At 36.9% G+C, this 18,362-nt stretch overlaps 1 protein-coding gene across 16 annotated transcripts in view; it reads left to right on the top strand.

Annotated features, from left to right (window-relative positions):
* Positions 1-18,362, top strand: part of SYNE1 (spectrin repeat containing nuclear envelope protein 1) — a 450,580-nt gene that overhangs the window by 282,408 nt on the left and 149,810 nt on the right. For 15 of the 16 annotated variants that reach the window (XM_041744182.1, XM_041744178.1, XM_041744179.1 and 12 more), the window contains 8 exons: positions 163-345; positions 1,364-1,501; positions 5,228-5,413; positions 5,595-5,717; positions 6,223-6,405; positions 7,492-7,635; positions 11,946-12,140; positions 13,231-13,371. In XM_041744182.1, the coding sequence (XP_041600116.1) occupies positions 163-345; positions 1,364-1,501; positions 5,228-5,413; positions 5,595-5,717; positions 6,223-6,405; positions 7,492-7,635; positions 11,946-12,140; positions 13,231-13,371 (1,293 nt within the window). The remainder of the gene's footprint in view (positions 1-162; positions 346-1,363; positions 1,502-5,227; positions 5,414-5,594; positions 5,718-6,222; positions 6,406-7,491; positions 7,636-11,945; positions 12,141-13,230; positions 13,372-18,362) is intronic. The other variant, XM_041744183.1, reaches the window with a different exon arrangement.

Genomic DNA, 18,362 nt, shown 5'->3' with positions numbered 1-18,362 from the left:
CTATCTAACCGAAGAAACAGAAATGACCTGATCAGAGTATAATCATTCTTTATAATATTTAACGCATACAAAAATAATTTAAAATACCACCCATGACCTTGGGAAATCCAGGGGAATTTATTTCTTGTAGTCTAATGTTCTTTTGTTTTGATTACCACCTAGGTGCTAGGAGAGGAATTAGACGGCTGTAATTTAAAATTAATGGAACTAGATGCAGCAGTACAGAAATTCTCAGAGCAGAATGGACAACTGGGTAAACCACTGGCCAAGAAGATAGGAAAACTGACTGAACTTCACCAACAGACCATTAGGCAGGCTGAGAATCGGCTCTCCAAGCTCAGTCAGGTATGTCTAGGACAGGAATCAAAATCCTTTAAGGCAGATATTCAGTGTTTGCTTTTTTTTTTTAAATAAATAAAAAGATAATATTAACAATGATAAGAGTAGCTTATTTCATACCACACTTGTGTTCCTAAAATTTACATGTAAACTTCCCTTTATTTTATATCAAACTATATTATAAATTCATTTACAAAGGTGGTCATATAAATGGACTATTGGAATGAATATTTTGTCAACTGGAGAAGTATTTTGTGAAATGAATGCTCATCCCTTAACATGTTTTACAAATTCAGTTTGGGATGAATTCAAATACCTTTAAGTATTATATATATATATATAATATATATATATTTTTTTATATATATATTTTATATATATAATTTTAAGTATTTATATTATTTTATATATAATTATATATATAACTTATATATAATTATATATATAATAAAAATACAAAGATATAAGACAGAAGGTATATATATAATATAAAGATATATGATATGCTTGCATTTACTTAATAGGTTTGGGTCACACATCTGTCATAATTGTTGACTGTAGACTCACCTTTATAAATTCATTATGTATTTTTTCCGTAATCACAGACAAACCAAATTAGGATTTGGCAATAATAAATAATAGTACCAAATAAATAAATAAATAAATAATAGTACCAAAATTTGGCAGCTATAATCCCCACTACCACCTCCTGAATCAGTGAGAGTGGAGTATGGAAGGAGGGATAGAGAGGTACTAGACTGATGACTCAGAGATGAGAAGATAGAATATTTTTAAAAGACAAATTATTCAAGCATATTAAGGATTGGGACTTTATCCTAAAATCACTGGGAAGTCCTTGACAGGTTTTCAACAAGGGAATGATTGTTCATGATACCTTTAGATAACACAGATATTATAAAAATCAACCCCTAGGATTATTGTATAGAAAGAGAAATAGAAGACTGTTTTCTAGTTCATGAAGAAGAGTTTACAATTGCTATCTGAATGTTAATGATTTTTTCAGGCAGCATCACATTTAGAAGAATACAATGAAATGCTTGAATTCATTTTGAAGTGGATTGAGAAAGCTAAAGTGTTGGTACATGGAAAGATTACATGGAATTCTGCAAACCAACTTCGAGAACAATATGTTTTACATCAGGTAATTTTGGGAAAAATAGTTTTCAAAGAGTAACTAAGGCAGCAATTTGATTTAACTAGCTAGACTGGCAGAAAATTTAAAGGGCCATGATGTAGAATTATTGTAGTTTCCAGATAAAAAGAAAGCTAACGTAACCCTAATGACTTGTCCAGTGGTTTAAAAGGAAGTGGTTACCCATAAGATTTCATAAAACTATATAAATAAATATCCTCTATCTCCCCTAGATTTTTTTCTCTCCAAGACCCAAATAGCCCTGTATAGGTTTTTCTTTTTTTGCAGCTTCTTTGAAACAATCAGATGCTTGGATATGGTGGGAAATTCTTCCCCATGAAGAGATATGACATGTGGAAAGATTATAGACTTCAGACTCAGACTGATGAGAAAACCAATCTCTGCTATTTAGGGCTGTGCAATTTGGAGCAAACTCTTTTGCCTCCCTGAATTGTGTTTTCTTATTAAGATGGAGATGTAAATGATACTTTTATTGCAGAATTATTAGGAGGATCGAATGGTTTAACATATGTGCAAATATCAAGCACACTATCTGCCATGTGGGTGCCTCCTCACTCTCAGCACTCAGCCTGGTCTCAGTTGTCTGGCTCTCCAGAGGAAGTGGGGGTCAGCTAGAAAGTAGCAAAGAGTCCATATCAGAAGGTGGCTGCATTACTTCATTTCCGGAAGTTTTCTTCTGGTTGTATCATCCAGGAAATTATTTCATCCTTTTATTATCTTTAGCTTGAATTAGATACAAGTATGTAATAGCACAGTTTGCTTACAATACAACACAGAATGATTTTTACTTACTTACATGGATATCCTGAAGTATTTTAGATTCTCTCTCTTTTATTCTGATTTATGTATACTCATATCTTTTAAACCATTCCCTTTTCCATTCCTGTGGACAGGTTTCTAGATTAAAGCCTCATTGCCTCCTTGGAATGCTTTAACAGATGCTAATCAGTTTTCATATTCTCTAATCAATCTTGTATACTCTTCTGGAATCTTTCTTAAACCACTCAAGACAAGACTTAATTTACAACTGGTTGTAAATGATGAGAAAAATATTCAACCTCATTACAAATCTAGAAATGAAAATTTAAAAGAGAGTATGAGAGAGCACTTTATCAAATTAATACCATTTAAAAGTTATTTGAGATTCATATTTAAAGAAGAAAGAGCTTTCAACCCTAAAGTTTAATTGTTAAAATCTTTTTGAAAAACAATTGGCAAAATGCATCATGATCACTAAAATGTTAGTTATTACTCTGCAATCCAAAATGTAGAAAATACTTTATGCAGTATTAATAATTATACTGGAATTTTATTTTTCTATTTTTATTTTCTAAGATTTAGTTAATTTATTTGAGAGAGAGAAAGAAAAAGAGTTTGTGGTGGGGAGCAGAATGGGAGGGAGGAAGAGGGGGAAGGAAGGGGACTCCATGCTGAGTATAGAGCCTGACAGAGGGCTTAATCTCATGACCCTGACATTATGAGCTGAGCTGAAACCAAGAGTCAGCTGCTTAACCAATTGAGCCACCCAGGCACCCCACTATAGTGGAATTTTTTTTTTAAGATTTTATTTATTTATTTCAGAGAGAGAGAGTGAGCACAAGTAGAAGGAAGAGGGAGAGGGAGAAGCAGGGGCTCAGTACCAGGACCCCAGGATCATGACCTAAGCCAAAGGCAGACGTTTAACCATCTGAGCTACCCAGGCGTCCCTATAGTGGAATTTTAAAGAAAACTGTCAAGTCACTTTTCTGAATGACATTTTGGATATCATAAAGTACAATGTAGTCTTTAAAGTAACCATCAAAACTTTTTTTTTCCTTGAAATCAGTCCTGCACTCATTTATTTATTCAACAAATATTTTTAGAATACTTTCTCTCCAAAGCTAGGAATTTTGTTAGGCCTTAGAATACAAAAAAATACTCACTGTTCTTGCCCCAGGGAATTGATAAAAGGAGGCACAAGACAGACAGATCTAGACAATTACAAACAATGTGGTAAGTGTAGGAAATGATGATCAAGATGCTGAGGGAGCCCATAGGAGCATGCTCCACCCACACTGCCTCATTTAAGGAGGCCTTCTTAGGAGAAGGTAATTCTGGGCTGAGTCCTGAATGGCAGGCTACCTACTTGTGTTGAAATTCCAGTGGTAAAAGTGAGGGGTGCTCCATTTGGTGCAGTGGAGGGAGCAATACAGTAGGAGGAGGTGTGGAGGAGAGCTGGGAAAAGGCACAAGAGGTAAGAATAGAGAAAGGACAAAAGATCAAAAGGCCTGTTGAGAACTTGGGCTTTACCCTACTCTAAAGCCTCTGACAGATATTTTTCAGGCAAGCAACAAATTCAGGCTTGTATTTTAAGAATGATTTAGCAGCCTGTGGAAAACAGACTGATGAAGATAAGACAGCATGGAAGGTGGTTTCAGTGTTAGGCTAGAGAGTGACAGGTCTCTCTTTGGAGGTTGAAAGAAGACAGACGCAAGAGCTACTACTGAGCTAGAATGCTGGACTCTGGACGCTCTTGGATGTGGATGAAAGAGAGGGAGGAGCCACGGACGGCTCCTGGGTGTTTTGACTTGGGCAGTTGGGTGGATTGATGCCTCAGGAACATGGGAGGACAGACACCACATGTCGAGGGTTCTCTCAGTTGCTCAGGAGAGAACTCATCCTGTAGATATTATTCTGGAGAGTTCTCTCGTCCCTGCCTTAGGTCAGACTGCCTTAGGTGGGGCTGCCCAAGTTTAGCCAAAAACAGTACACAGAGAGAATGCATGTGTTCTAATGTCAGGTGGAAAAGAAAGAAGGAAAATTATACATATATTATGGTCTCAATTACCTAAAAATATACCCAAATATAACAACAGTTATCTCCTACTTAAAGTTATCTCTGACATATTGTGGAGTATTTTATTTTCTTCTTAATATGTTCAATACTTTTGAAGCTTTATTATATATATATATATATATATATATATATATATATATATATATATATATAGCATTCCTTATGAGGAAAAAACTGTACTTTATTCTAAAAAAATAAAGATCTATTGCCTAAGAATAATGTCCCAGCTCCCATTCCTCCTCTTTACACATCACACATCCCAGTACCTTCCCATTTTGTGCTCCCTCACCTCCCTTTTATTCCTCATGGTATCTCAAGTTAGCTTCTACCCACTTTGTCTCACTAAAGCCAGTGTTCAAAAGTTTTTGTTTGTTTGTAATGTTCTTGTGTTATTTTTGTTTCTTGGATTGATAGGCATCTTAGATCTTAGACATAGGATATGGGAGCTGAAAAGCATCTCTTGAGTTTAAAATGAGAAAAAGTAGCCTTAGAAACCTGATGAAGATACCCAACATGTCAGAGCATCAACACTCCTGGGATACTTATGTCCTGACCCTCCCCAGAGAGCAGCTTAGGGTAGTAGATAGAGCATTAGCCTTAGGGTCCAACACTTAATAACATGTAGCCTTGACAAATGGTTGGCAGTTTCTAAACCTTGATTTCTTTTTCTGTGAAATGGGGATAAGAATAGGCAGGGAGTAGGCACAGGGCTGTGAGGGTTAAACACAGTAAGACACACAGAACCTACACAGTACTTATGAGAACTGTGGATAACAGCTCCCTTCCTTTCAGTCCTACAGTCTTATACCACACCAGATTGATTACCTATATGTCTCTGTCTGCCTGTCAATGTCATAAATTTTGATAATTCACTTTAGACCATGCTAGAAGAATCTGAAGAAATTCACAGCAATCTGGAAGCAATGATTGTGAAATTACAGTACCTTGCTAGTGTGTACTCCACAGAAAAAATGTCTCAGCAAGTGGCAGAACTGGGACGGGAGTCTGAGGAGCTGCGACAGATGATCAAAATTCGTATGCATAATCTCCAAGATGCTGCCAAGGTAAAAAAAAAATAGTAATTCAAATTGGAAAGTCTGTCTTTTTTTTTTTTTTAACCGTGGTGTTATAGTAGAGAAGTAGTACTCACCTCTGATAACGCCTTCTTGACTGTGATGTTATTCTCCGATGACTTTGAACTTCAAATGCTTATATACTAACATTCATATTGCTTTTACTCTCTAGGATATGAAAAAATTTGAAACCGAGCTAAAAAACTTACAAGTTGCTTTGGAGCAAGCCCAGACAACCTTGACTTCTCCAGAAGTGGGCCGGCTTAGTCTCAAGGAGCAACTTTCTCATCGACAGGTAAGCAAAGATAATCCAGAGGAAATGAGAAAAGAGATGTATTAAAAAAAAAAAAAAGAAGAAGAAGAAGAAAGAAGAAGAAGAAAATAGTGAGGAAAAATGATTTTTAAACTCAGTTGTAGTCTTAGTACTCTTTGCATTATTTAAAGAAAAATTCTGGGCAGCCTGGGTGGCTCAGCAGTTTAGCACTGCCTTCAGCCCAGGACTTGATCCTGGAGACCCTGGATGGAGTCCCACGTCAGGCTCCCTGCATGGAGCCTGCTTCTCTCTCTGCCTGTGTCTCTGCCTCTCTCTCTCTTTCTCTCTTTCTGCCTCTCTCTCTCTCATATGAATAAATAAATAAAATCTTAAAAAAATAAATAAAAAGAAAAATTCCTTGGAAAATATTTATGACATGTGACAGAGCTGTAATTTAGTAAATGTCTGTTGCTTAGGAAATAAGCTGTTAAAGTATAACATTTTTAAACATTTTTACAAAACATAAAATGTGAACTCGCACTTTCAGCATTTGTTATCTGAGATGGAGTCACTCAAGCCAAAGGTCCATGCTGTGCAGATTTGCCAGAGTGCACTGAGGATCCCTGAAGATGTGGTCACCAGCTTGCCACTGTGCCATGCTGCTCTGCATCTGCAGGAGGAGGCCAGCCGGTTACAGCACACAGCAATCCAGCAGTGCAACATCATGCAGGCATGTACTGCTTTGCCAGCCAGAGTCTCTTGTAGTCCCCGCGCCAGGAGAGCAACAGCAAATGAGTCATGGGCTTCTTTTCTTAGCACTGTGTGGGCTCAGCCATCAAAACACATCCAAAAAGTTAAATTTGACAGATTGTTGTGGTTATATAAAATAAGGAGATGAAATGCTCTCATTTGGATCACCCACAAAAGCCTGGGGAAAGCTATATAAAAAATAGCCTTTGGTGAAAGCTATCTTTTAGCAATATATTTTAGTAAAGAATAACTTATAAAGGTTAATTTTATCTTCAGTCATATATTTTTATCTCATTATTCATCTGAGAATCCTCTAAAACCTTGTAAAATGCCTTTGTTGCTGGCATAATATTGCAGAATCTTTTTTCATATTTCAGCTTATTGATACACTAAATGCATTTTTTTTGGCCTTGAAAGTGCACCCAAGTGGAACTCTTACTCTTTTTAGCTAATAAGAGAAAAACCATTTACAGGAAGGAATGACACTCTCCACTTTATATCTCCTTTCAACTAATACTTTACTTACTTTATCCAAAAATTGTATACATATCTTTTCATTAAATAGTTAATGGTCAACTTGGTCAACTATTCTTGCTCCTTGGATTATCTTGTAATTTGTTACATAGTAAATTCCTAAGGATAGAAGTCATGCTTACTTCATTTTTTTATCTTCTACCTCAGCGTTTAGACAAGTGCCTTACATATATATTTAGTATTTCTTAGATGGAAAAATGAAGCAATCATGTTTCTCATACCGCTTCCTACCATGGCATTGTTCAGACCATGACATTGCTATATTCAGGACAATATGAATAGGGAGAAGAGAGAAGATCTAGCCATTTAGGTATTTTGAGTCTGTTAATAATCTTAGTAAACTATTTTAGAGAGAAGCTTTTGAAATATCTGCATAAATTTGAGGACTTGAGTCACCCAGGGATTTTACCCATCATTTGTTATTCCCAGACACACAGGTGAATACCAGTTAACACTGTAGACGGCAGCACAGAATGATTCCATGTAGTTATTGATATAGAAAGATAATCATGTGTTGTTTTCTCTTTCAAAGGAGGCTGTGGTGCAATATGAACAGTATGAGCAAGAAATGCAGCACCTCCGGGAGCTTATAGAAGGAGCGCACAGAGAAATCGAGGATACACCTGTGGCCACCAGTAACATCCAGGAGCTGCAAGCCCAGATTTCTCGGCATGAGGTGAGACAGGCACACAGGCAAGGTGCTTGCTTGGTTAGACTATGTCATTGGTTTCTAGTGAATCTAAGAGAAAAGTTTTCCCTATTGTGCACATAGTGTGCTCAGTTCTTGGGCATCCTCTCTGTCTGATTTTACCTGTTCTTGCTGGTGTTTTCCAAGACCCAGGAGCCTGAGTCTTCCCCTTGAGGCCAAAACCTCTTTACATATTGGGATGATATATCTTAGCTGGGATCCATCAACTGTCTCCTGCATCCCAAATTCTCACAGTTATTTATACCAACACATGGTCTGCTCTGTATTCAAAAACTGCTAGAAACAGCAGTGCTCAAAGCCTTGTTGCTTTGATTGACCTCTTTACAAAAAAGAGATATTTCATATTAAAAACAAAATCATTTGCTCTTTAAATAGAGGTTACTTCAGTCCCTTCCACTGCAATCAGTATGGCCCATGTTGTTTTGCTGATTTTCAGGTCATGTTTTTAGCGTCTTCTCCATTTTCAAATATGTCTTCTTTCTTATATTTATAACTTCCTTATAAACTTAGGATTTGAACACCCCTTGCATAGACTTGGTCTCAGAGATCATAGATTTTCAGTGTTTTGGCCCATTGATATCTAGCAGTGAATTTCTTCTGACCTGTCAATTCCTATTTGGGTCACATGGACTCTTTCCCTTAGGAACTGGCTCATAGCATCATGAATTGGGGAAGCAACAGGACAGAGGAAAGTGTCTAATTTCTCAGGGCTAAAGGTGGATATTTAGTTTATTCTTCATCTGCTCCATTTTAACTTTGTTGTCATAAGAGCAACTATTTTTTCAAACCAAATATCATAGTGAGTTTCTCAGAAGATTCAGTTGTTGCCTTTGAAGGATAAAATGTCTCACTACCTACTCTCCAAATGCAATTAATTTCTTGACATGTCCAACATATCAGTAACTTACATTTATATATTATTTATAAAATTACATAAATAAACCTCCCACCTACACTTACTTCTACACCATAGCTATTATCTATGTTAACCATTGATTTCTCTTATGCCATTGGTTAAATGAAAATATGTTAAGCAAATATTTGAAACCACTGTTGGTATAATTCATACATTAGACTATGTATTAGACTATATATTACAAATTAATTTTGAAACTATTTTTAACCTCAGAAGATCCAGAATTTTGTTGTAACAACATTCTATCAGAGTACAGAAAGTACATATTTTAAAAACCTTGTCTGAAATAGCAATAATTATCGTTACTACAGTTTGGGTTTTTTTTTTTTTTTAAAAAACAGTTTATAAAGTTGTTACATTATCTTTTATATCAATGCTTTGAGGCAAGGATTTTTTTTTTAATCATCACCATTATACTGATAAGAAAACAGAAACTGATTTTTTTAAATGTGACTTCCCAGGCTCCCAAGTCTAGTAACTGATAGAAACCAGATTCTAAGCCAGTATCTGTTGCTTCAAATTCCATGATTTTTTCCCCCCTGCAGTAGCAACTATTTGGGCTACCTTATTTCACAGAAGAAAAGAATGATGGCCCAGAAAATAAATGACTTATCCAAGGTCACAGAGCTGGCTCTGAGCACAATCAGCTGTAGACTATCCTCCAGGCTCCTGTTCTGTGATCCATTCATTTTGTCACATTTTCTCTTTCCAGTTCTAAACAGGAGTGTAGACTTTTGTAAGTTCTGTCAGGTGATTTAGGATACATTTTCATAATAATAATGGCATAGTCCTGTGTGAGATTCATTGTATGTATAAAACAAACACAGGAAGGAATGTGCTGAGTGGAGATAGCCTGATTTACGATAACATAAAAATGTGGAAGACTGCTTTTTCCTGTATTTTCAGTCTGCTTTCAATGGAATTTCAACTGTGTGGTGAATCTAGCATCTAGGATAACTTTAACTGATAAAAATAATTGATTATAATAATGACATAAATTGATAATTTATCAAAAATTGATAAATTATTTACAATATATGTATGTGTCTAAGGAATTAACTTTTTTTCTGTAATTTTTTAAATGCTGCGTTTAACTTGAAAAAATTATCTTGCTGCTTTTAAACCATAAGAATAGTCAGGCCTCCCTGCTTTTTATCTTATGTACAAGGCCTTCTCTTGAGTGCAGGAGACTGCCCACAGAGGGCAGCTTTCCTTAGAACAGCCACTGAATCTGAAATTCCCACCTCTTTATGCTCATCCTTTGTAATCATTTTCAGAAATATCCAGTAAAAATTAAAAATATATGTGCTTCCTGAAAATGGAGAACACATTAAGCCAGTGGGGTTCCATTTTAATTTAGCAGATTTAATAACGAACCCACAGTTATTCTGATACAGACAGGTTTTATTGTTGCAGAAGGAAGTTCTAAGAGCTGTTTCTCCAAGGGGATAAGTATAAAATGCCTTGTAAATCACAATCTTTTGTAGAGAACAGAACTGCATTGTTAACAAACAACTCATATGAGTTTTATACACAATAAAGTGTAGAATTCCAATTTAGGAGATGGATGTTTACTGTCAGCATGGGCACACCTTTGCAGGGTGTAGCAGTTGGGGACACAGCCATGCATGTAGCCAGAAAAGGGGAAGGACTAAAATTAATGCTACTTCACAAAGATTCCTCAAATCTACCCAGTGTGGCAAGCCATTGTAAGAAGGCTTAGTGATTTGTCCTATGAAAATACAGTATTCAAGGAGTCCACTGATTGGTAGATGTCTTCTATATGTGCATGCCAACTAATTATAATAGAGTAACCATGTATTAGGCACTAGGCCAACTGTTTAATCACAATTAAAAATAGAAACCCATATTAGGTTTAATTAAGTACCTGCAGCTCTAAAAGGTGAAGAAGTGATGATTTTCTACATTTTAAATTCTTGCTTTAAAAATTCTTGTGCTATAGAAGAAATCAAGAAGACAGGCTACTGGCTGAGTTTTGCAAGGTTTTTCCTTCTATTAGTCAGTTTTGTCTGGGAGGGGAGAAACTAAATTATATATGAGTGTGTCTGTGTGCATATACATATACACACATAAATATACATTGTACATACACATACATCATATATACCAGTTTGTTGTTATTTTGTTTCTGAACTTCAAGTTCAAAGCTCTAGTTTGAATGTCAATGTGTTTAAAATGATAGTATTTGTATCATATATACATATAGGTGAAGTATGTATATGTGCCCAGTGTGTATATATGGGCATATATGTATATAAACACTATCGTTTTTAAAGACATTGACATTGAATGTTTTTGTTGCGAAATATGTTTCGTACAAACACGAAATGACAGTTTTTCAGGAAAAGGAGCCAAATAAAAGGAACAGAAAAAAAGTAATGTTTTGATACTTTTAGGATTAATGTTTTGAAATATACATCTTTTTTGTTAAGCATGTATACATCTTTTAGTATAAACTTAATATTTTAGAATTACCATTTTAGATTATTTATTTAATATTTTAGATTTTTGAGAGCTGCCAGCTGTCCAGAATATATTTTCAATAAGCTCTTGGTAAAAGTTTTAAAACCTCTCTCTCTTAAAACAAGTTTTTCAACAACAGATGAGTTTAAAAGACATTAAATTTGAACTGAACTTCAAGTTCAAAGCTCTAGTTTGAAACATGAGAAACATGTGAGGCATGATGGAGTACATGAGGGAAAATTTGATGAATGTACAAAACGTTATTGTGGGGGTAATCAAGATAAAAAATTAGGGTTTCCTATGTAATATTTAGCTTATCTACAAAAAAAAAAACAACACACCTCTATGGCTCACAGGAATTGAGGTGCAGGTTACTTTTGAGACGCTGCCCCTTAACAGATGACTGCTCTATCTGATATGTTCAGTATGGTAAGAGCTGAGCATTGCATTTTTTGCAGTTTTAGTCATCACATGACCTCATTTCCATGGCATGAACCATCTGGCGGGTTCGGATTCTTTAGACATTTTAAAGAAAGTTGCCAGTGCCTAATGTTACATAAATTCCCGATTGCACGGCGAGCCTCTCCCGGGATTAGAATCCCCCGGCCCAGGGCCCTGGGCTCCGGCGCTGCAGCGGCTCTTGCGGGCCCGGCTGCGCGGTGCTCGGGCTGCGGTGCAGGCGCGCGGCGGACAGGCTCCTGCGCTCGCACGTCCACATCCTGCCTCGGCCGCGGCTGCTGCTGCCGCCTGGCGCAGCTCTGCGATCTCATTGGCCAGCGCTGGAGGAAGATGAACGCTGCGAGTTGTGTTTCCTTTTGATGCTGCTCTGACACACAGTTGGGGGGCGGGGGGGGCGGTGGTGGAAATGTTTCCCCAGGAGCTGGCTCAGAAAATCAAGGGCTACCAGGAGCAGATCGCCTCTTTGAACTCCAAGTGCAAGATGCTGACGATGAAAGCCAAGCATGCCACCATGCTGCTGACGGTCACGGAGGTGGAGGGGCTGGCGGAGGGGACGGAGGACCTGGACAGGGAGCTCCTCCCCGCGACCTCGGCCCACCCCTCTGTGGTCATGGTAAGTGAGGGTGAAGGCCGGTCCGCTGGGAGCAAGCGCGCTCCCTTCTGCCCGCAGCCTGGCCAGTGGTTCCAGGTTCCCTCTTCGTCACTTTTCTTAGGGATCAGTGTTAGCTCTTGAAGATTCGAACTGAGAGAACAGTTTCCTTAACTCTGACTACCTTTGGGCCAAGGCCAGTTTTTCATACTGTAAACAGGGATAGCTAAAATGAAGCTATTTGCTTGAGGGGGCTGAATTATTTAATATGCCAGAGGTTGGCCCTGCATTTGTTTATAATTAAACAATAATATTGAAAGCCTCTGAGCTTAAAAAAATTTTTTTCCTTTGCACAGTTTTCTAGTTTTTCTGGGGGATAGGAGAATCATCCTGTATATATATTTTTTGTGTGTTTTTCAAGCTAAAACACTGGCCGACTAGATATGTTTGTGTATTCTGTTGTACAGATATTCAATAAAATATGGAAGAAAAGGTATTGTTAGGAAAATAAGAAAACTGAGAATCCAAAGTTTAGCTTTGGATTAAAATAAATAGGTTCCATTAATTTCTGTTCTGCAATATCACTTGCCTATCACTTTGTATCTATAATGCATGACTTATTTTAATAACTAAAATGTTTTCCAGTGCTGTATGTTTTCCATACATGTGTGCTGTGCCTCAGGTAGCATATAATCATACCTGGACTCTTCTGGCAAAATATTACTTTGGGTGCATTTATCTCCCTAGAATATTTAGAATTTGAGATGTCCACAAAAGACCCAAGGTTTATTTTGTAGACCCTTCCCTTGCTTTTATAATTTGTGATTTTTCTACTTGTTTATAAAGATACACACCTCAAGGAAAGGAAAATAAATAATCAAGAACAAAAGTCTTTATTGTGATATACACCCTCTCTCCCATATGATCCCTAGAGTCATAGTCACTTGAGGACAAAACTTTTAAATACTAGCACGGAATTTGTATGTAGGTATGCGTCTCTGTATCCCTAACCTTTGTTATATTATGACTTTCATTTTGACCTGTGCCTGACTAGGTCTTCTATTAACATAGCTAACTGACGTTTGTGTCCTTTGGGCTACATTTTATGTGATAGATGACTGCAGGTCGTTGTCACACTTTGCTGTCACCTGTGACGGAGGAGTCTGGGGAGGAGGGAACCAACAGTGAAATTTCCTCTCCACCTGCCTGTCGCTCCCCTTCACCTGTGGCTAATGCAGATGCCTCTGTTAACCAGGTACCACCCATTTGGAATTCCTCTAGTTACAATCTCTGGATGGTTGCAGAACTCCATTCTCTGTTCTTAATAGACTGTGGGTGTGAATCTTAGACTTTGAGGGACTTACCATTAGGTGTGAAATTGCACAAACTGTGATTGTCATAGGACACTACTCCTGGCTCAGCACATCAGTTCCACTTCTGGGCTGCTGGCAATGAGATGAGCAAAATTTAGGTCACAGAAATTATAGATGGAGAAAGCCCTGTTTTAAGGCATGATGGCTTTAGTTTCTGATAGCTGTCTGCAATGGAGTACTGCAGCCTAACAGAATATGAAATATTTGTGTCACTATTGCAAAATAACATATCTATTTGTATTTTAACATTCATTAAACATGGTTTTACCACTTACCAGCTCAGATTTTGAAGATGAAAAGCTTCTGCTCACGATTTATACTTTTTCTTTACTTACTGTCAACCATTTTAAGGGGTGTCTGCCAGTGTACCTATTGGAATGTCTCAGTAGACTCGTGTTCTTTACTGACTAATCTTAATAATCAGTAATCTTAAATTCTGTTTCCTATAAAGTGGAGGTAATAATACCTTGTTATGTGGTGCCTTTCAACATGTATTCTGTTAAATTTAGATTGTACTAAATTAAATAGGTCAAAGGATTTTCATGAAAAATACTGGATAGAAATAAAAATATGCTTTTACAATAGCTAAAAATTTTTAATGCACATTAAGTAATACTTTCCTTTTTTCTTTAGCCAAATAACTTTAGAAAAGTTTAATTACATTACTATGAAATTATGTAAGTGTTCAAAGGAATAGAGATTTATTATTAAGAAAGAATTATTAAACAGAGTACATGTTCTATAGGCTGTCTTACAAATCAATTACAATTATTTTTATTATTTTTTTAAGATTTTATTTATTTATTCATGAGAGAGAGGCAGAGACCTAGGCACAAGGAGAAGCGATTCCCTGCAGGAAGTCTGATGTGGGACTCGATCCCAGGACCCCAGGATCACGACCTGAGCAGAAAGCAGATGCTCAACCGCTGAGCCATCCAGGCCTCCCTTATTTTTATTTTAAAGAAGAAGCATTTGAAATGGTATTTCTGTGATTAAAAAAAAAAAAAAAAAGCCCTCTTCCCCCAAAGGAGGAAAATAAAATTGATGAAAATTTTAGATAAAACAATTATCTTGGTAAAAATGTATATAGCTCTAGGAAATTATCAATTTATTCATTCATCAGACACATTCTGAGCACCTGCTTGGCATGAAATCTTGTGTGGGGTCCCAGATAGGTAATATAAAAGACAGTAGTGCCCCTACCCTCAAAGACCTTGTAATCTAAAAAGAAAGGTGGATGTGGGATGAATAATAACAGAAGTGTTGAGAGGAAACTAAAAACAAAAAGGGAGAAGTTCAGGGCAATCTGGGGGGAACTGTTCTTCAAAATCTGTTTTTAAAATACATATTACTCATTATTTGACGTTGTGTTCTTCTGTGTGGTCACAGATATTATTAGAATCAGAGAAATTTGGCTATGGTCAGCTGTTTATTGTATAGGAAAAAAATTACCCCTATAATATACAATGTTCTTAAAATTTTCAAATTGAACAGTAAACACTGGCCTTGAGATTAACACTGTGGGAAGAATATGCCTTTTCTAAGGTTGTTTCAGTGATAGTTCTTGTAAAGTTCTTTCAACGTACATGTGAAAAAGTCTTGTGAATGTTAAAATATGTGAATGTTTTATTATGGTTACCTTAACTGTCAAACTCAATCACATCCTTAAAGTATGAGTGAGATTTTTGTTTTAAGTCTATTTTGACACCCCCTCCCCATCAAAGGAAAGCATCTATTAAATCACATTGTTAATGTTCTTTTATATGATATTGCAGATTGGCAAAAAATGTCTTTGTCAGACGGCTTTCCTAAGAGGAGGCTTTTAAGAAGCAAATGTGTTATGCTTGGTGTTGTTCAAACAAATCAACTCTATCATTATGGCCACATGTTATTCTTGTACAGTAATATAAGTCAGAGGAAAATGAATAAATACTACAACATGGCCAAAGGCTTTCTTCTGAAGCTGAGGAGGACATTTCGAATCCCCATAAGTTCCACTTTTCAGACTCAAAATACTATACAGAATGTACACAACTGTTTCAAGGGGCAGCCAAATAAAGCAACCGCTTTATAAAATTGCAGCTGTTAAAAAAAGGTTTTGTGCTTGCTGCTTCTGTAAGTAGATCTTCATTACATAACTAACTGATTCCCCCCACGCCCCCACCCCACAGTCAGTGTGTTCTGCCTCTGACAGTAGCTATTAGCTGAAATGTGGTAATGGTTTAGCTTCCTGGAGACTAGAAATAACCAGGCAATTCCCAAATTTGCTGCAGAAGCAAAGCAAAGTTGGGTTCCTCGGTAGAGTCAACAGAAGTCAAAGTTTGAAAAGCACAACCTTGCACCAGGAAGAGTGGCAAGCCCCAGGTTAAAAGCTCAGAATGGGTGCCAGCTCTTTTCCCTTTAAGCTGAAAGGTCCCACAAAGTCCCTAAGCAGCCTCATCTGTAATAGGAAACAATGTTCCTCAATTCACAAAATTTTGAAAATTAAATGTGATGTGTAGCATGAAGTACTTTTTAACCCAGACAATGTTAATAAAATAGTAGCTATAGCTTTCCAAATTTATTCCCTTAGGAATCTACTGGATAGATAATAACTCTCATAACTTAGGCACAAAGCAACAAGAGACATGTTTCTAAGGATGATTCCTCACTAGGCCAGTTAGTGCCTCTGTTTAGTAGTTATGAGACTGATTGTTTTATTTTGTTGAATCTATATAGTCCTCAGATAGATACAAATTCTTCATCTACAGAAGGTGACATAATTTCAAATGCTTTTAAGAAACCAGGAATTGTCATTCCTGTTTAATTGGCCTGACCAATAAACAAACACATCCACATACACAAACAATCACAGACACACACACATGCACATATTCATGTACAAAAGAAACAGAAAGAAATTTTTTTAACAACCCATTTGTTTTATTCTTGCTTTTTTTTTTCGGAGGGGGGGGCTGCTTCTTTATTTATAAAAGAGTATTTAATTTAAAATTTTTACATTTAAAGCAACATTTTGCTTTTCCTTGTGGACAGTAATAGTACGACCTTCCACGTATATAAAATAATAAAGTTTATAAAAGGGTTTTTACACATACGATTCATTATGGACGCATATGCCTGCCTGTTATTTGGCAGACACCCTAAGACATGCTCAGAGTCAAAGATAAAAAGCTCACTCTGGTCTTAAGAGAGCTAGTTCACGGTCTGTGTGAAAGCAGGCGAGTAATCACAACAAAATAGAACAAGTGCCATGACAATGGGAAAACTGCGTGGTGAGTGTGGTCTTGGAATAAGCACCTGACCCTGGAGTTCGGGGAGTGGGGCTGTCAAAGATGGCACCCAAAGCTTTAGGGAGGGAATACAAGTTAGGCAGCTGGTGTGTTCTAGTGAAGTGAAATTTTTCAGACAGGAGGAAGGACATATAGAAGGTATGCTGGCTGGAATGAGGATGACCCATCAGACAACTGCAAATAATTATCAGTATAATGAGAGAACCAGATTTGGGGGAGGGAGTGGGGGAGAAAAGAAACTGAGAGGGGTAAAGGAAACACATCATGAAGGACCTTGAATGCCACACACACAAAAAAATCTGACATTCATCCAGAAGCTAATAGTTAACCACAGAGAGAAGCTATGTACAGAAGGAAGTTTTAGAACAGGTCATTCTGGATCAATGTAAGTAGTAGAAGAGAGATAGACAAATTCGGAGCCAGAGAAGCTAGTGAGGGACAGAAATCGCATACTCTGATGCCTGGCTAGGACTGGTGATGTCAATGAGAGAAACAGGCTAAGGGATGAAGAGGATCCCTCAGCAAGTCTATAGTTAGAATTACTGTAGCCACGTGGACACAGAATCCAGTCTTATGTACCTCCTGGTTTGCAAAAGGAGCTATGAATCTGGATTCTTATAAGAGTCTCTCTACTTCGATGAAATTTTCAACAATTTCATACACTGCATAAGCCAAGCTAAATGTATGCAAGCCAGAGGCAGCCTAGAGGCTGCCAGTTTACAGCCTGGGAATTAGGAAGTTGTTGCTCTAAGGAGAACTTGAACCAGTGCTGTGGCAAGGATAAGTGTCAATAGAATTCATCCTAAATAAGCAAGGGATGTGAAAAGAGAGAAGAAATAGAGAATAAATATCGGGTCCAGTGCTTTGATGAGTAGAAGTTCCATTTATTGCAAGGTGGATAGAATGTTAATTTTTTTTTCCTAAATTCAGTTCTCATCCTGAATCTTTTTTTTTTTTTTTTTTTTTTTTATTTATTTTTTTTCATCCTGGATCTTTTTTTGAAAATGTTGAGTTTGAAGAGCCTAAAGGCTATAAATGTACAAACTGAATATGTGAGTGTGGAGCTTATAAATAACCAATATTTAAGAGTGAGTGGAAGAAACAAACTACACAAGAGAAAGCTTGAATGACTGGAGCTAGAAGGAAAACAGATTCAAAGGAAAGTGTTTCCAGAAGGGGACAGTCAGAGTTGTTGAATACTTCTGAAAGATCAGGCAGAAAAATAGCTGAAAATAATTATTTTGTTTCATAGAAAAGAGTCACAAAAGTCAAAGTTCAACTGAGTGTTTAGAAGTAGATCAAAAGTGAACATTGTCAAATATAAATGACCATTTGCAGAAACTGGATTATCAAGTGAAAGGGAGAAAAGGAAGATATGGTCATCACAACTGTGTGTTCATGTGTGATGACATGTGTGATGTTGTGATTTGTGGACTTTTGCATTATGTGATATCCTGTAAGAAAAATACCAAAAATAAGATGTTTTTAGATTGAAAATATTTGACTATATGCTGGAGAAAAGGTTAATAGAGAGGGAGAGGAGGAAGGTATTAATGACCAAGGTCCTTGAAAAAGTGAAGGTG

The sequence above is a fragment of the Vulpes lagopus genome, chromosome 2, assembly GCF_018345385.1.
Source record: "Vulpes lagopus strain Blue_001 chromosome 2, ASM1834538v1, whole genome shotgun sequence".
NCBI classification, from domain to species: domain Eukaryota; kingdom Metazoa; phylum Chordata; class Mammalia; order Carnivora; family Canidae; genus Vulpes; species Vulpes lagopus.
This window is presented reverse-complemented; position numbering and strand designations above follow the sequence as displayed.